This window comes from Protomyctophum parallelum, assembly GCF_964188405.1.
Source record: "Protomyctophum parallelum genome assembly, chromosome: 20".
Taxonomy (NCBI): Eukaryota; Metazoa; Chordata; class Actinopteri; order Myctophiformes; family Myctophidae; genus Protomyctophum; species Protomyctophum parallelum.
Genome location: NC_139718.1, coordinates 28,186,242 through 28,211,571, shown reverse-complemented (window position 1 = coordinate 28,211,571; position 25,330 = coordinate 28,186,242). Strand labels below are relative to the sequence as shown.

The 25,330-nt window shown below is 42.9% G+C and overlaps 1 protein-coding gene across 1 annotated transcript in view; it reads right to left on the bottom strand.

Annotated features, from left to right (window-relative positions):
* The window catches only part of sos2 (son of sevenless homolog 2), a 62,629-nt gene extending 37,538 nt beyond the window's left edge, over positions 1 to 25,091 (bottom strand). The window contains exon 1 of the mRNA XM_083791151.1: positions 24,198 to 25,091. Coding sequence (XP_083647277.1) covers positions 24,198 to 24,281 — 84 coding nt within the window. The 5' untranslated portion in view covers positions 24,282 to 25,091. The remainder of the gene's footprint in view (positions 1 to 24,197) is intronic.
* Between the last annotated feature and the right edge of the window lie 239 nt (positions 25,092 to 25,330).

The following is a 25,330-nucleotide window of genomic DNA, read 5'->3' as shown; positions in this document are numbered from 1 at the left end:
AATAAGCATAGCTATAACAGGTATGTATGATATATATGATATATACATGAAATAAATAGAAAATACAAGGAAAATGTAATAATATTTGATACAAACTGATGACAAAACCTTCCCTACAATTCCATCACATTCACAAAGCACTCAATATACTTTTCAAAACAGGAGAAAACTGACAAAGATGAGTAAATCCTGGCTCCAGTTCCATCTAGAATTTTCTATATTGACGTCGGCCTAAACAAATCAAAGTTATAAATAATCTGTAAATGGAAAAAGAGGGGGCGGGGTCACAGCAGAAGTTATAAGATGCATTCTCTCGACCTCGAAAAGCACTTGAGCAAATTCCACATGACACCAGGAGCTATGAGTCACCACAAGCAGAAACTCTGGGGGTTTCCCCTTGTTTGATTCCATTCACAGAGTAGCTGGCCCGTTTCATCGCGTGGCCTGCGACTAACAAGTACTCTCTATCTTCCTTAGGAGAGGAAAAGAGTCAAAACATGAAAATACAGACACCGGCATACGGCTTATGAACAAACAGCCTGAATATGGAATCAGAATAGACCACAATAGTATGAACAGACATAGGCACATTTGAAGTTTATGACTCAAATATCGGAATATCATTTTGTAAAGTGTGACAACCCTCAGGTTGTCAGGCTAGATGGTGGTTGTCATGGTTACTAATATGGTGTGTCTTTGCAGATAATGATTGGAGGGCGGAGCATCATCAGTGGAGCTCTGGCCCACCTGGTGCTACCTCTATATAAGAGGGTACAGGGCCAGTCTCCAGCTCTCTCTCACCATGCAGCTCCCTGGGGGCACTCCAACCTTTTATGTTTGAGTTGGTTTGAAGCTGCTATAAGCAATAATATGTCAAAGTTTGAATGACCTTTTTTTTGTATTCACAGCCAGCAATGGGTAGAACGCTGCCAAAAAATGTAGTCTCTGTGACACATCTAGCAGGGCCGCAATTTGCATTGGCCCCTAGATGTGTCACAGGGACTACATTTGTTTTGGGAGCGTTCTACTTCTACCCATTGCTGGCTGGCAAAAAAAACAACAAAAGAAGGTCATTAAAATGTTGACATATTATTGCTTATAGCAGCTTTCATTTTCAGTTACTTCTAGAGTTAATAAAATAATTAAAAATGTTTGTGTGGGCTACTGGGCTTCCTCTTTTGTTACAAACTGAGCCATTTGTAACAAAAGTGACAAAGTTTTGGCGTAACTGTAATTACTAATTTACATAATTAGTTTGCTGCGGTTGTCATTCGCTAGGCTAGTCAGTTTGGAGTCCCAACACACTGCTCTGGGCATGGACATCACTTAGACTGGATCGGATTGGATTCTGACTCCATGACCAGCAGTTCCGAAGCCCCACCCAGCAAAGCCAGAACCACACGGATCTGCACATGGAATCCACCGCAAAACCAGTCCGAACGACTCAGGGGCTGTGTGAATCCACAACAGCCACAGATAATTTATCCGATAAACAAGCGGTTTTATTCTAGGGTGTTGTGGTGTGTTGTAACTTGCTGAATACAGTGGATTAATGTATATATATTAGGGATGCACCGAAAATTCGGCCACCGAAAATATTCGGCCGAAAATGGCAAAAAATGTATTTTCGGCCTATTCGGTTTCGTCTCAAATAGGCCGAAAAAATATCACCGAATAGTAGTGAGATATAATTCAACTAAACTGCGGGAGAAACACAGATGTACAAGCCCAACGAGCTGTGCATTGCGACGGGTAGATAACTTGTAGATCTGCTACTTCCAGCGCAGGAAGGGCGCATGCTTATGACGCTCTTTAACAATGCATCAGCAGCCAGCGACGCTGCGACAGTCACAACACGCGAGCAGCAGACGGAATGCAAAGGCAGATCCGACACAACATCCACGCTTCCATAGCCTTTTAAATCTTATTTCCCATCCACGGGCACAAGCAACGTGATATCCAGCAGCTTCCACCCGATCTGTGGTGGTGTTCTGTTGACGAGGGAAGCTACTAGCTAGTAGCTAGCATGGGAGCTAACGTTAGTTTTAACACTATGTACTTTCCATCCGTTCCCCAACCCCATCACACTCGCTGCTGCGTTTACACGGGCAGACACACAGACGAATGGGAATATCATTTGTAGCTTTAACAATAATGATAGACTGTATCGTTGCGTCTGCCTGTGTTTAATGCTCAGGGTTTCACTGTCCACAAAATGCACTTCCCAAAACTCAGAGCCACCACCTATAAATTCAAACCCACCTCTGGAATCTCATTCCACTTTAATTTATTTTATTCCATAGTCTTAGTTTTTCTCAAATAAAGTAGTTTTTATTTGGTTTCTCATGTTCTCCTTGAAAAGTGTCTTTAAGTAGGAGAAGCTATAAATAATATTATCATCACTATTATTATTACTACTTGTTTTATTGCCTATGCTTATGTAGAAAAAACTGCTCACTGCTCAGGTCAAATAGGCCTATTGATATACGATTAAAATGTGATTAATTGAGATGAATTAATCACAAAGCCTCTAATTAATTAGATGTTTTTTAATGAAGTCCCAACCCTATTCCTTATAGATCTAGCTTCAAATAAAAAATCTAAAAAAGGTTAAATGTGTCGGATCACATCGTATCGCATCGCATCAAATTCCATGAAATTCCACATTCCACACAAGATGTATTCGGCTATTCGGTATTCGGTTTTCGGCCATCTGTTTCCTATATTCGGTATTCGGCCAAGAATTTCCCTTTCGGTGCATCCCTAATATATATATATATATATAAAATTATTATTATTTTAGATTTATTTTAGGCGTTTCTGCCTTTATTGATAGTATCAAATGAAGACTGACAGGAAAGAGGGAGAGGAGAGAGACATGAACGGGACTCGAACACGCGACCCGCTGCCAGGCGCCCCTGGATTAATGTTTTAAATCCATATATGATGGGATGCTACAACTGGTATGCAATGGCAATCAACTTGCCAATACAAACAAATCTAATGCAGAAGCATCAAAGTACATAAATTAATCCCTAATCAGTGACCACAAGAACAACCCGATTTAATACTTCATGTGATTTTAAATATATTGAGCATCATTTCTCATACAACCGATTGAGAAATGAGTTCATTAACACCATTGACTGCTACCATTGAACTCTGGTGCTGTCACTTCCCTGTCGACTGGATGCACAGGGTCTTTTATTTTGAATACCACAAAATTCACCCCAAATGAATCAGAAGCAAAATCACCTATAGCTAATGTGGTGGTCGTAACTTTAAAATCATCAGAAGCTTTAATATTGTAACCGCGAGGTAGCGACGATTTTTAATGAGCCACTAACAACAGACAGGGGGTTTAGGCTGCTAACGCTAACCCCTCAGTTGGATGACGCCACAGAAAACCACACCAGTCTAAACAATCGCTTTGAATATCCTCTTGAGAAATGTACATCTAAGATAAGCACAATGATGTAGAGGACAACTACAACAATGAGTGACTTATTTTTTCCATATGGACATGTAATCAAATGCATTATTTACGACGCGTCACAACATCTCATAAACATCGGAGAAAATATGCAGCTCACATGACATGACTACATAAGTACATATACATCTGTAAAGGATTCTAATGCCATTGACAATACAATTCTGAATTGAAAGGGGTCTAAACCATAGACTGTAAAAAATATGGACAAAGCGTTCTCCGGGTCTAACATGAACGTAAAATGAAGCCTGTCTGTCCTTGTATTGTAAGTCGCCATCTTTCTAGATCCGTTTGGGCCCAGCTGGCCATTGGCTGGCCCAGACAACGAGGCGGGACTTCCCCCCTTCTTCTCCGTTGGTTTTTATTTTGACTCGAGTGGGAAGGGAATCCCGATCATAGACTGTAACGGTAGCCACGCCCCTCAGAACATACGCAACTTTATGGTCATTTTTTTAATTAATGGGACCATAATTTCCCAAGAAGAATATTATGACATTAGAAATGAGACTTTAAACTAGTGACTGGAAGAAGAAAGTATTCATGACCATGTTTATTAAGGTAATACAGTCTAGGTGAAGTTGGGCCCAAATACATGGACTTCTATGGGGCTATGGGTTTTTCTGGGTCCAATGACAGCGCCACAACAGGCCATTATATTAACTTTCAGGAAATCCTGATTTCCTCAGTGGCTTCACAAAATATCTGTCTGACTGCCCCCCTGGTCTAAACCCACGTGTTGACTGACGTCAACGTAAACAACCTCCTTCATGGTAAAATAAACTGGAAGTTATGGCCGCTATGCGCCGTATGCATTCGGGCTGCTGGCCCACACACCTACATGGCATTGGCCAAATGTGAACGAAAGCATATGTTAAGATAAAAGGTCACTCGCCCAGGTGCCTAGTTGTCCAGGTGGCCACATGTCCCTAGTGGCCTCTGGGTTTTGGTGCCCAACTGTAGACGTGGCCAGTTGCCCACATGTCCCTACTGCCCAGTTATGGCCACTCGTCCAGGTGCCCGCTAGTCTCGTCCAGGTGCCCAGTCGTTCAGGCGACCACATGTCCCTAGTGCCCAGTCGTCCAGGTGCCTACATGTCCAGGTGACCACTGGTCTCGTCCAAGTACCCAGTTGTCAGGTGCCAACATGTCCCTAGCGCCAAGTTGGTTTCGCGAGACATTGTCAAAGCATTGCCGGGAGTCCCCAGCCAAAAACGTTGAGAACCCCTGCAGTATAAACACGCTAAACATTCCTTAAAACTAGTCTGAAGTTATTTTGATTGGTTGATCAAAATAAATTAATAAATTATGGAAGTTTGATTAAGTCTTTCATGCCATGCTAAAAGATGTGGTGATGTGAAGCTGCTAACATGTCTAACAGGAAGGCTACCTGAGGACATAGAAGGAGAACATGTGTGGTTGATACTGTCTCCGTGTATTTACAGTAACTTGTGAAACCTGAGCCTAGGGACTGATGGACACACACACACACAGCCTAGGGACTGATGGACACACACACACACACACACAGTGATTCTACAGAAAGAAAAAGAAAGTGTGCAGTCTGTGCACATAGAGAATAGCAGGGAGAAGCCCTGATTTTGAAAAGTAATCACATATGGTTAATATTTTTTTATAAAGCTAAAATGAGTCAACTGAACCTGCAGAACTTCAATAGTCTTAAAAACACCCACTCAAGTGGCTGGTGAATTTGAAAGCAAACAGCCCCCCAGCCAGAACTCAGCATTCAGCAAGTAGTGGGTGGTATTGCTGCATTTATAAGCCAGTCAATCTAAGCTAAAAAGGGGCATGACCCAAAATAAATTGCAATAGTAATCGTTTTTATGATCCTTGGGGTCATCCAAATAACATAAAATATTGATTATATAAATTTTGGATCATGGTCAATTCAGGCTTTGAACATTGTGGTACCATTGAAAACCTATATAAGGCCACTTGCACAAATGTGATGACTTCATCAGCTACGGTGTTTTTCGTGCAAAACTAATGCTTGCAATTGATTCAGAATCATGAATAAACCCTAGTTTGACATTTCACATGCTACTTAACCCCTTCTGGACGGGAACCCCTTATGGTGTTTTTAAGCATTATGTTGTACTTTAGCTATTGAAAAATAGCAGATCTACAAGCTCGTAGCGCGGCACCGTAGATCTGCTATTTTTGAGAAATCGTGAAAATGTGGCGCAAATCTTTGCATAAAGATGATTTCAGAGCGAACGTCGGCGGCCAAATACAGATAATTCTGGGGGTCCTTGACAGGAAAAAGGTTGAGCACCACGGACATAGAAACACAGGTTTTTCAAAAAACGTTTATGATTTAGATTTTCTTTTAATCGGCCTCAGTCCTAAATGGGTTCAAGCTAGGGATGTCGACGGGTAACCGGCTAGCCGACCGTTAAGAAATAGCAGAGTATGCTTATCAGCTTTACGGTTAATTTGCATAATAATAAATGCGTGTTCTGATCTTAAATCCCTTTATTTTAGATAGTTTTTAGTAATAGTACAACATAAACATTACAGAGACGGTAGTTGTCACTGTACAATAGTTTAAAACAGTTGTCATGTTGCACACATGCCTAAAATTGCTGTTATTTGCGCCACCCAGCTTGTCACACTCCAGCCTGCATGAACAGCGCTCGGGCGCTGTTTTCTGCCCCCTCAATGTCCCAAAGTTCTCTGTTGTACTTCAATGGCTAGTTGGCTACAACGGTAGCTTTGCGGTAGTCAAAATTTAAGCGAGTGACAGCGAGACGAGATTAACACAACATGTCGACCGTATTAATGCAGAGACCTATTTGGCATTATTAAATCCATAATTGGCCATTTGGCCTGGAGGGAGAACGTTTACAGCCACCGCCACCTCCTCCCTTTTCAATCCATCTCCACACACTGGCACGGCTTACGGCTATCAAGTAAGCCATGTGCTATCGATGTTTGAGGGTTTTCTCGTCATTGAAAAGTCAACAAACAGAACACAGTGACATGCATGCTGATCTTCCTTAATAATAAAAAAGGCTTAGCCCATGCGTCCAGTGGCTTTATAGGTATAGGCTGCTCAGATCTGGACTGGACTTATTTATGTTTTGGACTAGAACCGGCGGACCTCTGTACTGTAGACGCGCAGATGCATGCAGATGCGATGCGTTGTTGCATTGATGATTAAGCCTACAACAATTTATTTATATTGTTAAATGTTGCTTTTTTGTTTGTCTTTTAAAAAGGAGCATAAATAAATGTATACCATTCGTCTACCAACTTTAATTATGTAGCCTATACATGCATATTACATTTGGGGTAGCCTATTAAAAAAAAAAAAAAATCAACAACAGTTAATTAAGCGGATAATGCCATCGGCTACCCGTCTGGAAAATTAACCGTTACCGACATCCCTAGCTAAAGCACAATTCAAAATTTCAATTTCAATTTCATTTGGATGACCCTAAGGATCATAAAATACCTTGAACGATTGCAATTTATTTTGGGTCAAATCATAGATCATCACTAGAAAAGTGTAGAAATGTATATGGATCCACGGCTTTCATGCACAACCATGCTGAAGGTGTTCAGTTACATGCTTCAGCTCCATTAAGGATGGAAGACCGGCATACAGGAAGTCCCAGTTCTCTCTCTTTTCCCTCTGCTGCTCTTTCTGTCCATCTGTCTCTCAATCTGCATCTGACACTGTCAATTTTCCTTCTGTTCTGAAACTCACTCTATTTCTCTCACCACCGTCATCCTTTATATGTCTCCACCAGGCCGAAGGCAAGGGGAGAGAGTATATTTGCACTCCGTCCGTGTACAGCTAATCTCCGGCACCGACCGATGCCAAACTATGCACTCACACACACACTCCCTGGATGCCAACAACAAACCTCAAACCCAATTTCTCCACAACGGCCTGTTATAGGCCACCATGAGGCCTATTTTTGCAAAACACATTTCTTTACATTACTCACATTTTAGCCATATATCATGCAAATCAGTATACACTATCTCTATAGTCATGTGATCAACACAGACCTGTCCACCTTCCCATATTTCATCCCGATTGGCTAAGATTGCCTTCCAAAGTTTGCAGGATTGGTCCATTTTGAACAAAATGCCTCAAATCTTGAACACTGTGTGCGATTTCCGTGAAATTATGCACACACATTCCCACTAGGGAGAGGAAAAAATGCCACTTACAAAAATTCCAAACAGCCTCATGGTGGCACTATAACAGGCGAATTCAGGTTTTCACCTATAATTGCACCGATCTGTGTACATCTTTGTATGCATATGCACACTCATTAGAGGCCAAGGAAAAACCTTTGCTCTGCATTTTCCATATCTGCCTGTTATAGCGCCGTCATGAGGCCAATTTTTGCTATTTATATTACTCGTACAGATTGTATCCGTACATCACGCAAATCGGTATACAGAATCTCTATAGTCTTGTGTTCAACACAAGACCGAGGGGCACTTTTTCTAGTTGTTGGTCTTCCTCTCCCTGCATGCCTCTATCCCCTCAGTTCCCCAATCCCCTTCCTGCATGCCTCTATCCCCTCGGTTCCCCATGTTCTCTGCACCACACGCGGTAGGCCCGTGGGACTGAGGATCATAGCATCCGACTGAGTGGTATTGAAGTGTGGGTGTACCAGTAGGGCGAGCAGGCAGCCTCACACTACACATGCAGGGCCAGCCAGCCGTACAGTGAGAGTAAAGCGGAGCCATGAGAAAAAACACCGGCAGAATTGGGCCACACAGGCACACAGATATGTCATTTGGTTGATGCTTATCCAACGTGCCATACTGTTGCATGAGTGAATGCATGCATAAATGTATAGAATGGGGGGCCCCAATTGGGGTATCGAACCACCACTGAGCAGTGCACTATGCACACACACACACACGGTTGTGAAAATAATACTAGCCTACAGACTGGCATCTTTTTTTGTGGCTACCTTTTTTTTCCTCGTCTGCTAGCCACTTTGGCAGGTGTCCAACTGTTATTTGTTGGTCCCCCTGTATACTAACTAAAGCTCTAGTTGGCTGGAAAAACAGTGAAGGTCAGAAAAAACAACCTACCCGACACACACATTAAACGTTTACACTGTGCAGTACAACAGTTAATGCAAATAATATAATGTATTATAAAAAAAGGAACGGAAAATCAATAATTTGATCAAATAATATATACGGACGTCTACGCTAGGTGGCGTCATATCCCAGGTCTGTATATACGTAACCCAACGCATATTCAGTCTATATAATGGTTGAGGCCTACGGAAGATTTTAACATTGGTCCGGTTCCTTTAGCAACGCCCCACCGTTCCAACTATGGGATTGCAAACTGTCTTTTAAAGTGAACACATATGCTGACACTGGGAACTGGGGTTTATGCTAACAGCTAGTGAAAGAGTTAATAATCAATCCCTATTTTGGGCTTCCCATAAACATTAGGTTGACATGGTATGAAATAGGGACTTAATCAGTGGTTAATCAATTTGTTGATATTTAAAAGAAAACACGCTTCTCAATGATTCGATATATCAAGTAATCAATATATTACAGAATCAATTATAGAATCAATGGAAACAATGCAAGGGTCTCCCAAAACCAAAAGTAAATCTAAAATGCAATGCGTTGTAGTTGGCCATTTTCACCTGACAGCGACCATGTCATATAAACATTTGAGGCCGTAACAACTAGCCTGAGCTAACGCTAGACATTTCTGGCTCAGAAAAACGCGCACTCTGATTGGTTCACCGATGTGTCCGTCAGCCCCGGTCTCTCCTCCCCCCCCAGTGCAGCACTGGTATTGTGTCGACCAGAAGCAGAAACCACTGGTTGCTGGAGTATACCATTCTAACGGACTGTCAAAGTTATTTCCACAGAGTCGGCACACGTTGGTTTTTATCTTAGACGGTGTGGTGGGTTATTCAGCCATTCTCCTCATTTTCCTCGAATAGCCTCGTTTGAAGTTCCACTGGTAATGATTTCTTCACGGTGTTATTTTGAGGCTCAGAGCCCTGACGTCACGTAATTTGGAGCGACGCCTACGCGGAAGAGTGGACTCCCACTTTTAGACCAGTGCAGCCCATGCGTAAATCCAGGCTTTAATTTTTCGCACAGACGAAATGAAAGCCTGGGTATCGAGGCTAGTAACAACTAACAAGTTGTGAGCGAACATTTCATGCGCAGCTCAGTATGGCAAGTCATAGACTGTGACGCATGCCGAGCATGCGGCAGCGCCGCCTGTGCTCTGTGGCCGAAATACGTCACAGACCTTAACCGTGCGTTTTCAACACAGCTCTGTGGTTTCACTTTCCGTGATGCGATGGGCAGAGAATATACACGGACAGCAGACACACCACATTCACGGAGAAACACCACCACCACCACAGAACAACAACAGCACAACCGGCCCAGCGTGGAAAACACACAGTCAATGGGCACAGATAGTGTGTCTCTCAGTCGGATTGCACTGCGACACAGATTCCTGTTGTAGACCCGCCACAGGCAGGTCGAGCTTCTAGTGATGATACAACATAAAGCTAGATAACAGAGTGCAGTGAGGTGCTGTTCTTGTGTGCTGGTGGGTAACTGCACATTGAGATTAGCAGAGTGATAGAGAGGGGTGACAGTGTTACGACAGGGTTAACATTTCTAATTCAATTGATTACTTTCCTGGCTGTGTACATGGGGCTCAGGTTGCAGGTAATGTAGGGGTGTGTGTATGCGTGTGTATGTAAGGTGGGGGAGGGGTTATTATTATAGCCAAGCATGTGTCACTTGTTTGTGATTCATGGAATGACATCATCTGCCATTACAACCAGACTGTCTGGGGAACCACGGAGCAGAGAGCAACATTGACTGACACACACACAGAGAGAGAGAGAGCGAGCGAGAGCGCGAGAGAGAGAGAGAGAGAGAGAGAGAGAGAGAGAGAGAGAGACCCACATGAACACAGAAGACAGACATCCAATTAAGACAGATGAAACAAGGATGCATAAATGTGCACACACGCCTACAGACACCACACAGACAAAGACACAGTCAAAAAAGGAAACATACACTGTCTCACACATAAAGACCAAAACATGCATAAGACACATACAGAAAGTCATCCATGGACATGTGACTAACTTACTCACAGAGTGAAGGCAGGCAGACAATCCATAGCGCATGACCCTAATCTGACCTGACCCAACAAGCCCTCCTGCCTGTGTCCAGCCTTGTCTTCTATCTACGGCTAGTGAGTCGGCTAGTGTTGACAGGACTGTTAGTAGGTGATGGGAGAGGCAGGGCGATTAGACATACTCTTACCGACATACTCTTACCGAATATCTGCACTAGGGATGTTGAAAAAAGTTGAAAATCGACTCGATTTTCGACTCATGCCTCCCGCGACTCAAAACGTATGAGTCGAAAAATCGTTTTTATTTGTATTATATTTTTTCAATAATGTAAAATGTTATAAACGTTGCCGTTTCAAATGTTTTCCAAATGGGAGAGGTACGTGTTTTTCTGTGTGACACTGCTGTGCTGCGCCTGTCAGTGGCTCGTCACATGCAAATTGACTTTGAGCAGAGCGCTGTGGCTCTGAGTTTGAGAATAGACCCCATCGTCCAAGGGTGTGTGTGTGTGTGTTTGGTGGGGGGTGGTATCTTAGCAACACTGAATGATCTGTCCCATTGGTCGTGTGCTCGTATCATGAGCCAATGGCTGCAGCTCTGCTTCCCAGACCCAGACCCAGGTTCACATCTCATATACAGTCTACACATGCCGTAAAGTGAACTGACAGCCACAGGTCTGCTACCATATTAGCAGCGGTGAGCGCTCTTCTCTCGTGAAGAAAACAGGACAGAGTTGTCAAATAAATCCCGCCGTCATTCATACTGTATTTATTCTCCGACCCGACATTAAAATACGGAACAACGTGCGTTCATTACGGGGCTCGTGACAGGCTGCAGACACTTGAGAGTTGGGACTACTAGCAGATAGCACCGCTGCTCCTTTACAAAATAAAGTTTATTTTTTATTATTGGGATTTGATCATTGATGCAAATTCTAAACATATGGATGCAGCTGCAGAAGTTGTGTTGCTTAAAGGAATGCATAGTTGCGTTCTCCTCAACTGCTGCGCAGCAACAACAAAAATATAAAAATAATGAAAAAAAAAGGAAAAAAGTCGTTCGACACGTCGATTTTCGGCCTCGATTCGTCGATTGCCCAAATATGAGTCGTTTGGCATCCCTAATCTGCACCAGAGCAGGAAGTCAACCGTTTGTCTACCGGTCACAGAGGCAGACACCATGCAACTACATTGCCCAGGCTAGAGTTCTCAACGGGCCCAAAAGTTAAGGCCTGGCCCTACCTACCCTAACTGGTCGGCCCGAGGCTCGGCCAGACCCTAAAAATTACCATAATGTTAAGCCCGAAGCCCAAAAAAGCACGACTAAAAAAACCTAAAACTAAAAAAAGGGCGCCACTACATGGCGGCGCCATTGTTCAGTGTGAGAGTGAGGACGCAGTTCAACGGACTTATCGCCGAAATAAATGATTTATGTAACTCACGTTAGGCTGTTAATGTTCCATTTCCATCATTCTAATGGATTCCAGACAGTGGTGGTGACTGGTGAGTAAAGATGAATAGGAGCTGATCACTTTAGTTTCCTCTGAAATGACGCAGTTATGTCCAAGTATTGTCCCCGTTCGCAAAGTGCAATCATTCACTGTTGTGCAACAGTCCCGAACAGAGCGACAATATTATTATACCAACTGTCAACTTGGCTATAATGGCGTGTCTCGACAGCTTACAGATCTGTTATTTTGACGGACGGTGGTAATAATACTAAGCATTTTGAAAATCAAATAACCTGTAGCCTGCAGTGGACTGTAACATTGCGTGGTCATCATAAACTTGCTTGTAGCTTACGTTTAGCGTTTACAGAGTTACATCACTTATAAGGATCGTTTGGTGAATGGTGACGTTGATTAATGATTAGATTATTCATCGCAGCCAGCTGGGTTTAACGAGATAGCTCAGTCAGTGCAACATGACGAAAACCTGACACTTCAGCTATCGTGTGATAATCCGATTGATCTTATAAAACATTTAAGCATATGGCAAGTTAACTGGTTAGAAGCTCATTTGGTGCGCAAACCAGAGGCCAGCCAGCGGTAGCAAGTCTCAATAACCACCGTTCACTTCTCTCTGCTGTGCGTGCTGCTGAAATGTCATTACCAGTGCGCTGCGCCCCCCGCCTCCATGTAATATGTATACATACATGTATACACATTACACAAATAACATAATTGCCATTTTTATTATAATAACATTCTTAAAAAAAGAAAGAAAATAAAACAAAAATTAAATCACGGAAAATCACCGAGCCCGAGGCTTGGCCCGACAAATTAGCTGTTCTGCCTGAAAAGGTCGGGTCAGTACCGATCGGGCCAGGTCGGGTTCGGGCAGAGTTTGAGAACTCTAGCCCAGGCACAAGCTCATGCCAATGAAAAAGATTTTCATAATGGGAAACTGAACCTGTGCTTTTAAGAATACATTGGAAAAAACGTTCATCAGTCTCCTATTTTTTGTTGACATTTGTTTGTACTGGAATACATCAGGACCTAAATGTTATGGTTGGTTACCAGCCAGTGTGGCTAGAGTAAGCACCTAGATTTAGGACAGATTGTTTAGGACCTACCAAAATAGGGTCAATCACCTACGTATTAGTGCGTTTGGTTCAGTACAACCAATTTAGAACAGACCAGGTCATCAAATTGGTCAGCATTCAACAGGTTATTAAATGATTTCCCAGCCATGTCTGCAGACTCTGAACACTTAGTATAGTACTTCTCCTGAGGCAGGGGCACAGAAGTAGGGATGGGACAATAATTGTTATTATCAGGATAAAAAAGATTAACAAGCCACTCACAATAATCGTATAGTAGATATTTGAATTTATCATGGATACACTGGGATCAATTCACATTTGCTAAGCTGCAATTCACTTTAAGTACCATACATAGGCATGTAACGATATATTGTACATATTAATATTAATCCCAACGATATACATATCGATTTAATAAAATAAAATAAATCGATTTTCAAAAGAAAAAAACTTTTTTTAAGGGGGGCTAGTGAATTATGGTGTGTGTGATATGAAATGTGAGCTTTAATCATTTTGGAGAGAAATGAGAATCCATGCAGTCACTTTCAGTAGTAGAAGCCTGCAGACTGTGACTGTGCCCAGGTGATGGTCGTTGATGCTCATTAATACATCAAGGAAGGCAATTATGTTTCTACACTGTCAAATTGGTCTACATCTATCCTATGATGACAATATGACATCAAAGTAGGGATGCTCCGATCACGTTTTTGGGGGCCGATCCCGATCACGGCCGATTCCGATTCCGATTTTTAAATATTTTTATTCATATTTTTATTAATATATATATATATATATATTATTTTTTTTACTTACTAAAAAAACCTGGCAACCCGTGCCCCGCGGTCATTTTCCGCTAACCTGAGCGGGGCTCCCTAGCCTGCTGGAGGGGCTCCCATCATCCCATGCACCCTCGAGAGAAAAAAAAATGCAGCCTTGAGCCTACCAAATATGTTGTGGTCTTGTGGAGCTGCAGCTTGATCACCTCCTCCTCCTCCTTTCCCCAATTAATGTATTTTTATATGTATATACAAAAATGTATTGTATACAATAAAATGTATGAAACATGCATGGCAATGATGAGATGGGGAAGAAACGATGCCGTTTCATGCATTTTCTTATAGCCTACGCCCTACTGTATTCAACAGCCAAACAGCTGATTGATGGACCACGCATATCATAACTTCCTGAAAAAAGCTATTCAGATCCTGTGGGTGCAACGTCACTGAAAACTTTCATAATAGCAATTAAATTAATTTACTCACGAGTGCTGAAATCGTGAAATGGAGGATGTAAGAACACACTTTTGTTGCATTAGAGCAGGGTAAATATGAAGTTTTGCGCCACGGTCCTGTGTTTATATTCCTGGTACATAGGCTGTATGTTGTCGTAAAAACACACGTTGTGTGTTTGAGTGAGGGGGCCTTCCTGAGCAAGGGGGCTTCTGACGGCGTCGCTTACTCGCCTCCCCTCTGTCAGAGGAGGAAGCGACGTGCAGCCGTCGGGAACCCCCCCAAACCGACTGCCCCCTCCCGAAAACTAACGCTGCTACAGAAACTCACTGCCACTGCAGGCAACATGCACATTTCTAAGAAAGTTGTATCAGGGGCCAGGGCACACTACTTGTCTAACAATTTGGATTATAGTTAGCTCCCTTTGCTGCTGGTCAATGAGAAAAAAGGTAACGACTGGACTGGAGCTGAGCCTGAGGAGCTCTCTCCCTTTCTCTCCGTCTCCCTCCCTCGCTGGGGTGAAGAAGTGCGTGCTCTTTCTCGCTCTCTCTCTCTCTTTTCTCTCTCTCTCCCCCCTCCCTCCCTGGGGTGTGTGTGGGGGGGGGGGGGGGATTCGTTGCGCTGCCAGTGCTACACTTCTCCATTAAGCGGTGCAGAACCGAGAAAGTGACACATTATTTTTGGATGTAAACGGCGCAGATTTTTGCTTTGGAGATCGGTTTCGCGGATCGGTGGATTTTGCACGGCCGATCCGATCCGATCGGTGATCGACCACGATCGATCGGCCACCGATTGATCTACATCAAAGAAAGCTTTTATTTTATTTTACATGTTAACACCCCAATCACCCAGGACGAAGTTCACCGTCCTTTCTATTAGTAAAACCGATCGCATCGCTCCACAGCCTAGGAGCGCCTGTTGTGCAATACTCGATGTTGGATAACAGTGAGACATCATGGCAGCATTTTTTCGAGCTCTTATTTTTAAAAGCCACATTTCCAGACTTCCGGAAGTGGGCTTAACCTAATAAGTTGAACAGGTCCTGGACGACTGTTGTTTACAATATGGGTCTATGCTGGGGCACTGAAGAGCTCCACATCGCCAGCTCTGTGTCATCAAAGAAACGTTGTTTTGACCAAAAATGCCATCTGGGACAAGGAATAGGAGATACAGGCGATTGAAAGAAACGGATAGAATGGATTATTATGGCGAAGTCGATCTAAGATGTCAACCTCTATAACTACATTATAGAGGTTGTAAAAAATTTAAAACACATGCAACATCTTCTTCACTTTAAAAGTAGTAATATTTTAATCCTACAGTGTCTGGTGCATGTATGACGTCACTCGTCTCGTTGACTTGTCGAGTTGAGTTTAATTGCTGCTGCATGGTGGAGGACTAGGACAAGACTGAGCTTGGTGCTGCTGGTGTGTGAGAACCGGGAAGACACCGGCTGCCTGCGGGTTGACCAGTAGTAGGCTACCAGCCAGGAGTCTGAGGAGCGCATCTTTCGTCTGCAGTGCTTGCGGTTCTCACTCGCTGTCCTTGAGAGGAAAGATATTAGCCACGGCATCTCGTTTTAGGCTCGTCCTAGTCCACCACCATGTAGCAGCAATGTCTCCGTCTGCGCTGCGCTCGTCCAAACGACTCAAACTCTAATCTAAAAAGGCTGAACAGACACGCTATCGCTATGCTATTTGTTGGAGTGAGAGAAACAAACACCCAAATTACCCTATAGTGCATTGCAACGTAAACAAAGTTGTATAGGCTACTACAGTTTCTAAGGAAAAACAAACTTTAAACCTGTATATAGCCCCTCAAAAATAGAAGCAGGGTTGGCAAAAGGGTCTTTCTATGTGGAGTTGGCATGTTCTCCCCATGTCCCATAGGTAGGTACCATCATAAAAAACATCCTGTCTCTTCTATACTGCCTCCCCCTGGACAGCCGGGGCGGCTAATGGAGGAGAAAGGAACAGGATGGAATAACCTTCCACACGCTACGTCCAACATGGGAAACTTCCCCCCCGTCAGGTGAAAAGAAGCGGCTTGGACTCCTCATGCATAGAAGGAGGCCGCATGAGGTCAGTCCATTGCTCTCCCCAGGTTGGCAGAGGGAGGGTAGCGCCCAGGATTACATGGGTTGCAAAATCGTGGGATTCTTTTTTTAAACTATTAGAAGCCATCCCTTGGATAAAGATATAGATTTATCCAATATAGATTATATATATATATATAGATCTTTTTTTTTTTTTTTTGGAAAAAAAAATAAAGAATAAAATAATGTGCGTGCGCTTGCGAGAGCTGTGTAAAGGCCAGCCAATAGGAAGACAGGGTGTGTGTGTGTGTGTGTGTGTGCGTGCGTGCGTGCGTGCTCTTGCGAGAGCTGTGTAAAGGCCAGCCAATTGCACAAATAGCAGACCTACAAGCTCACAAGGTATCGCAGAGCAACTCATTGAGGTCTTGTAACGTTAATTTCAGCCCTGTAATTAAGCCCTTATATGTCTCAGCTGTGGAAGTGTAAAAGACTGCCAGCACTATGACTGGGAGATTTCAATGATCCTGAATGGGGGGAAACTATGCCGGAACAAATTGCTCTATCGCAAAAAGTAAAAGTCGAATGCAAATATTTTTTTCGCTGTGAGTGGCCTGAGATATTGAGGTACACCATGTGCGATTGTGGTTTTGGTACGATCGAAAATGTGGTTATAAGAGCGAGTTAAGAATTGTCATCGCGATAATTTCCTCGTAAGAATTATACAATGGAGGTCAATGAGCAGCTTGACTGCAGCTTCACTTAAAAGGCTGTAGTTCACATTCTGTATGTCTCTGTGCATTGGTGGTCACATTGTGTGAAAGAGGACATGTGTGGCTACAAAATGACCAAAGAACATGCGTGTAAAATGAATATTTTGGCCGGGACGACAATTTGTTTGGTAAATTTTCAAGGAAGGATTTTCTGTTTCTACACTCTAGTCAAAGAAGCCCCGCACTCTAAGTTGTCACTAATTAGGCGAAACGGCCTGCGATTGAACTGCGATTTCGGGAAAACCGTTTAATGTATTGAGTCTTAATGAGTCGTGTGAGCTTTCTAAAGTTTAAATCACGTTTCTACGACAAAGTATGCCAGAGTAATGAGGCTGCAAAAGTGAGGTTGATTTAGAGATAAAATCCCATACGTGTACATCGTCTATGGGAGGAAAAAGCTATAAATAAAGTTAAATATTTTAAAAAGTATAAACTTTTTCAAAACAACTTTTTCACCAATGAAAGTTCAAAGATAGATGAAGATTATAAAGTTTAAATTAAGTTTCAAAGTGAAAGTATGACGGAGTAATAAGAGCTCAAAAAAGTTAACTGTGAAAAATGGGACCTTTCTTCCATCGACTCTCATTATAAAGGATGTAAAAAAAAAGTTAAAAAGTATAAAACTTTGTAAAAAAAAACTTTGAAAAAAAGCACACATCACTGCAAAGAGCTGAACAGTTTGAAGTTTTAACTAAATTTCTAGCATAAAGTATGTGGAAGTAGTTAGACGGCGAAAAAAGTGGCGGAAATTGGAATAAATAAATAAATATAAACTGACAATAACTATTGTGTGCTCGCTGTGGCGAGCCCACAATAACTATTGTGTGCTTAGTGTGGTTGCCCTTTCGGGCAACCACACTAACTAGAAAGAGGCAATTCTGGGAAATTGCAAAGTGTGGTTGCCTACATCGCAGCTGTCGAAAATGGAATTGCTTTTGGCTCTGCGTTGATTAAGCCACCCTCGACATGTGATTCAGATTTGGGATGGATCGGACATTCCGTGCGTGAATTGTGGCGTTTTTTGTAAAATAGGCCCCTCCCACTAAATTCGGAAGTCGATTAGGCCGAACGATACAGAAGATCTAAATTCTGACTGTGCTGTTTTAATCGGATAGGTCCGGAGATCATGTGTACCGATTTTGGACAAAATCTGTAGGAGGAGGATCAAAAAGTGTGTTTTGAACAAAATTCAAAATGGCGGGAAATCTATCTAGACGCAAATGGGCGTGGCGTATATGGGGAGATGTCATGACCCAAGGAATCCAGGGAAAAAATATTTGTGATTTTACGACCTACGGTTCAAGAGTTATACCCCAAAAGGTAAAGTTGGCTGTTATAGCGCCACCATGAGGCCGAACGATATAGTTCTAAGGTAATTAATTTTAGTAATTATTATGAATCTCTCCTCCAAGTCTTGGATGTATAGTTCTCAGAGGAAAAAATACTTGAAAGTGAGTTTTTGCATTTTCCCATTCATGTCTATGGGGAAATTTAATGCACTAATTCATTCATATCAATTCAACTATCCAACAAATGTCTTAGCAAAATACACGCACACGATTCCCGATGTAGCCCGTCGTTTTGACATATGGCTCGAGTGCGTGCGACAAAGAAAAAACTGTGGGAGGAGATGCAGGACAAAATAAAGTTTATCTAGTAAGAAAATAAATAAAAGGGCAGAAAAGCAATAGTATGGTTGCCCTCAGGGCAACCACACTAATAATAATAAATAAAAGGGTAGAAAAGCAATAGTATGGTTGCCCTTAGGGCAACCACACTAATAATAATACGTAAAGTGTTACAGTTACTAGAGTCTGGTTGCCCTTTGGGCAACCACACTAATGAATGTCAGTAACTGGCGAGTGGCAACAGTCACTTTGAAAAACAGAATGAATGAAACTTCTAGTTGTAAAAAAGAACAGTGTACTTCAAGAATAGCCAATAATATTTAATGAAGACGGAATGCACTTGCCCGTCAGGCAACCTGGAAGAAAACCACTGCCCTAATGTTATATTTACTTGCCACGGGCAGTCAGGCAACAGTTAGTGTCAATCCCTGCATAATATGTGTACCGTATGTTAATCAAAGTCACTATAAAGCCAAACAGCCATGCTGGCATTTTTACAAGGACAAGTCACAATAGCAAATAATAGACCAGATAATCATAAATTAACACTTTATTATAGTGTCTTTCTATCTTACCCTGTTACCCCTACTATAATAATTAAGATTCAAGAATGCATTAGATTAAAGTTTAGGCCAGGGGTAGGCATCCTTAATCACGGGTGCCAATATTGGCACAGGGGAGGGCGATCACTGGCACAGGTGTGTGCATGTACCACACAGTGACGGTACACTACACACGCACACATACCGCACAAAGGGAGGGAGAGAAAAGTTCACCGACCGCACAAACATACACCGTGTAAAAAAGAAAAAAGACTGACCACTGCAACGAATGGTCAAAAGATCGATACTAGTCCACAGTGCATAGTTTTCACGAATTCAAGTTGTTCATGTTTACCGGAGCGAGTCACAAACTTATTATCTATTCATTTTGTCATTGAAAAATCTGGCCCTACCTACGCCATGTATGGCCTCCCAGCTAAGAGTTATAATATATCGGGCAGGGGTGAGGTGGCGCAGTTGCATGACTGACAGTATCGTCTAATCCTACATCTCATTTGAAAACATATATAATATACCTGCAGTGGTGAAATACGGAAAGCAGAAAAAGAGGGATCTGGGCCTGCCATGGTTAAATTCTAGGCCGATAAGTGGGACAGAAGTGAGCAGGGTTGAGGTCCACTACTACACTGTGCCACATGTTGTGGAGGCAACAAAGCCAATTCCACTTTTAAAGGAATGGTGTGATCTACAGTACACAACAGTGTACTCTCAGCTCTTAACAGTTGGCATGTATCTTAAAGTGGAAGTATGTCAAACTTTACTGTCCCATTTTGGATCCAGACGGATAAAACTATATAACAATATCTATTGTATGTTTTGCTCAAGCTTCCTCTTTGCCACCAAGTTGTCCTGCCATGGTGCCCAAAGATGTACCAGCTGCATCTTCAATTTTACTCCACATCCCATTGAATGCTACTAAGCAGGATATTTCACTATGTCACACTCAGTCATAAATGAGCTATATAACTGTTAATCTGTACCGGCAGAGTATCCATACTGTGCTTCAAACAATGAATTGAACCAAATCACTCCCTAACTACTACTTCTCCATGTGGACAGGACGGAGGCCAATCTCAACACTTAATGGTCAGTGGAGCACTGCAAACTCAGCATCACCCTCCACCAGTTCGACATGTCTGGCAACAGACTGAAACTGTACCTACCCAGCATGCCCTTGGCTTCTCTCACAGTGCCAGTGAAACGTCAGACCCGGAGAATGCACAGTTATCATTAACAGCAGAATGTCAGCGGCTGAATAATGCTCTCGCATAGCACTGGGCACGAGCCGCGGCCATCAGGAATAGCCATGAGATAGACACGGGTGCACTACCCTCCATGGCAAAATGTTACAGGGAACATGAACGAGAGAGAAAGGGGGCCAGGAAAGTCAAGTTTACTGGCTACGTGGTTTCTAGAAATCTCTTTATTTTTCAGAATATGGCTCAAATATGTTTTGTATTTTAAGAGAGGATCTTTAACTGTGGTATATTAAAGGACAAAGTGGCTAGTAGTGCACATAACACATGAATAATTATTGTTCACAAATCTTTCCTTTTGAGGCTATTCACAAGTCTTATTTCAATGGATTAAACCATTTATCATCTGGAGGTAGAATTTTCAAGTTCAGAGAAAATGTGACAATGTTGGGCTCATTACAATCAAGACTTGTGCAAACTATTCTAAGCAAGTGTGGGTGATTACCAAATGAATTTCATTAAGGTTGTTCACTCTTTCTATCACTATCAGATAACCATCCTTCTGGTGTCCAATTTAGTTCTAAAAATCTTGATAGCTGGTAAAAGGAGGGAATGGGTCTTGTGAACTTTGGAACATGCCACCCGGCCTAGACTTAATATTTTAAATACGCAGGGGGTGGAGTGAAGTCATCCAACATGGTCACCTTTGACAAGGGGTGGAGTCAAATCATCCAACATGGCAGATTGGCAGCCTCTGACAAGGAAACCCCCCTGTGTAGACAGCTGTGAAAAACAGCGAGTCACAGTCAGTCACAACCATAACAAACCTCTCTTGCGTCAATCTCTCGACAGGCTTTCTCCTCAGGCGGTTGTGTAACAAGTTGAGACAATGAAACCGAGGCCCAACACCTGCTCTCACAGTTTCACCTGATTCATCACCACACAATCTCTACCGCGCTATGGATGAAAGTAAAAACTATTGTTGCTTGTGCAGTGCTAGGTCACGACAAAGCTTATCATGTGGTATGCTTCCCTCCCTATGCACTTTTTGATTAACCCTCCTCAATCACATGTTCACAACATTATTTCAAAGTTAGCTTGCAATAACCATGCATTGAATCATTTAACTGTAGGGTACTCTACATTGTGTGCCATTACTGACACATAAGACACCAGCTTCCTGTGGTACAACCGTACTACAAATTGGACAGTTATGCAAATATCATTATGGACAAAATAAGCAGAAGATTACACCGTTACTGTTATACTATTGAATTCATAGACGATATACATGTTTTTTAATGGTCTGAAAAACTGCTGTAGCTTCAATTATTTCAACAATGTAAAAAAAATTTTTTTTGCCAGGGTTCAGATATGCCCAGTCGTACCACAGCCAATGCATATCCCAGCTTGAAAATGTCCTATCTCCACTGTGCACTGCCGACAAAGCGCTGCCACTTAAAACCCATGTCACTCTCTTTACCCACCATGAGTACCTCTTAAAAGCCCCAGCTACAGCAGGACAAGGCATACAATTCTTCCACAAATAGAGAAACCAATAAAACCTTTCCAAAAGGTTTTGAAGTCTGCCTGTCTGTCTCCTTTACATGGCAATAATGTGTGGGTCTCCTCAGGATTGTATGGATTTGTTTATTCACTGACATTTTAGCAGGGCAATGAGCAGTCTGAGGCATCCTCCAAGATCAAACATGATTTGGGTCTGTTAAGAGGGGGCAAATAAATGTGATAAAAAAAAACATATCAAATAGGGCTCTCTTCGGTTAGGAGTCTGTAGGTGACCAGTTTGAAAAGGACTGAGACATGCAGTCAAGCAGGTCAGGAGACGAGAGACAGAAGGAAAAATAAAAGTCACCTGGTGATGGTGACAGGGGTAAACCAAGGTGATGTGAGAAATAGGAGAGAGTCAAAACAGAATTGATATGGGATAGCCTCCATCCATGGCCAACAGTAGATACTGATGATGTTTTCCCAACTTGGATTAGGTTTTAGAGAAATCAAGTTTCCACAACTTAAAATAAGGAAATCTAAAATGGTTCCAAAATTAAACAGCAGCAGTAGTATTCTGATCTGCAAGGCTGTGAGCTATTCACTGGTTCCGTATACAGCAGCCATATACTATCATACATATACCTAGCCCCTCTCGGAACCCTCCATAAAGCTTTTCTGAAATTTTTATGTAGGGTCCCTGTTCATAACTATATTTTCGTATGGGAATTTTGGAATGTGGACATAAATATGCTTGCTAAGATCGTATCTGCGGTGTTTGACGGCCTTTTTTTGTTTGAGTTATTCTGAATTCGTTTACTATAAGTACCTATACATCCCGCTGCGAATATCTCCTGTGGCGCGGAAGCCGTTAAGTATTTTTAATCTATCTATGTTTGACCGATTTGGTCGCTTTGATTCTTCTTGTTTGTTTACCGTTTATTGTACCGCCTCCCGGTGTGCGGTTGGCTTGTGCGGCTACGTCCCTGCCTCTGATCTGCTCTGTCATAGCTATAGCGCCACTAGCTAGCCAGATAGGCGGTACAATGAGGTGTCAATAAACAAGGAAGGAAGAGAAGAATCAAAGCGACCAAATCGGTCAAACAAAGATTAAAAATACTTAACGGCTTCCTCGCCAAAGGAGATATTCGCAGCGGCATGTATAGGTACTTATACTTCACAGATTCAGAAGCCCTCAAAAGGAAAAAAGTCGTCAAAGAGGGCAGACAGGCCGTAAACACGTTGTTTATGTTTTATGTATGTCCGCGTACCAGGTGGCATGGTACTGCTGGAACAGGACCCCATGGTCTGTGTCGTCAAAAAGTCAGAAACTTCAGTACCATTGGGTTCTGCTTGGAGGGCTAACATATACCATAGGCATAGGGCATAGGCTACACACACACACGCCTGATCTTACAATTTACAAACTAAGGAATACAGCAGCCATATACTGTCATATACCACATAGACCACACACACACACACACACACACACACACGTCTGCTCTTACAAGGAAGGAGAAACGTTTACATTAGGTTATCATTGGTACTTTAAAGTGGGAGGTGTCATCTTGATGTCCCGTAACTTGTGAAAAAGACAGGAGTCACACCAGCAGCCAACTGTCTGCTGAGCAATTATGAAACATAGTCAGTAGTTCAAGGCGCTGTACAAACTGGTTAAAACTAACCTACTTCCTCAAATACACATGGGAAAAAATAACCATTAGAGGGGAAGCTGGGCGAGACACTATTCAAATAACAGACAAAAAAAAGAATGCCACAGAGCAGAAACGGACAGCAACATTAAGACAGGCAAAGACCCGCTGTCGTCAAGGACTTCTTGGGCAGACTTTGTGTCTTTGGGTCTTGTCAGATGATCTGATGGCACTGGATTGTTAGAAACATATGCTCAGTGATAGACGTTTGTGTTATGTAATAATGTATGTCTGCACAGTGTTCAAGGAGAACCACCGGTGAAACCATTCATTCACCATTAGAAGAAAACAAGAAAAAAAAAAGATGACACGGCGCTCGACGACGATTTGACGAATGCTAGCGTGACAGCATATAGCATAATGACTTAAAACATATACATTACCTTTCGTAAAGCTTGCACGAAGAGGCCTCGCCATTTGTGACTGTTCTCGTCACTTGAAAAGTCATAGATCTGCTGCGGCTGCATGGCTGTGGCGGCTCCTTACGTTGCCGTGGTCCGGGCTGAACAGTCAGCATCGGCCCCGGATAGTCTCTGTGGGTGGGTCGGTCCTGGTGCGGTGAAAAAGTCAACCAGCTCGCTTCGCAAATACGGACAGTGTTACTGCAGCACACGCCAAGCTCGGGGGTCGAGTAAGGTTGACTAGAAAGCTAACCACTCCATGAGAATAAGCACATGTTATTGAGTTAACTCGCTAGCATTGGCGGCTAGTGAAGGCTAGCCTGCTGCTGTAAACACAGCGCCAGCAGCAGCGAGCTAAACGGGGCTAGCTAACAACAACGCTGCTATGTGTGGTGGTGATGATTATGATGGGGGTGCTTGGCGTTATGTCAACAAACGTTCCCGGCAAAGTGACCCCGCAACAGGCGTCAGTAAGTTAACCAGTGCCCCGATTATACACAAGCATCTAATGGAGTTAGCGTCGGCTAACGTGTTGGCTAGCACCTGTAACGTTAGCAGGCTAACGTTAGCTGGCTAACTGCTGCTCCAGGCTGCCGTCGGCCTCGATGCACTCAGAGTTATGTTGTTGTGGCACACGACCCATTCAACTCCAAACAAGGCACACTTTCTCCTCCTGCTGTTTACTTCAAACGCAGTCATCTTTTTCCGGCAGCGGTCAATCGCGCAATCCGACATAAATCCACACAGATTCGACCAGTCTGGGGCATATCTATGCGCAAAGGCGCAGGAAAAAATGAGTTTCCGAGATGTTTTTTCCCCCCTTGGTGTAGTTTCTCAAGTGCGATGATGTTCGTACCAACTCTGTCTGATGGCCTTCCTCCCCTTGCCCTGGTTGCTAGCATAGGGTACGTTTTTGCCAGGTCTAGTGTCATAGGCAGGTCTTACTCCATGTACGTTTAAAAGAATAGTGTTGTTCCCATAGGTTGTTCCGCATTGCCTACCTAGTAGTAGGTAGCGCCAGGTGAGGCGAGGTTAAGTAGTAGGTAATGCGTAGGTAGTTTACATAAATGTAGTGGGCATTAGAAATTATAGATACAGGCCAGGAGCTCTCTCCC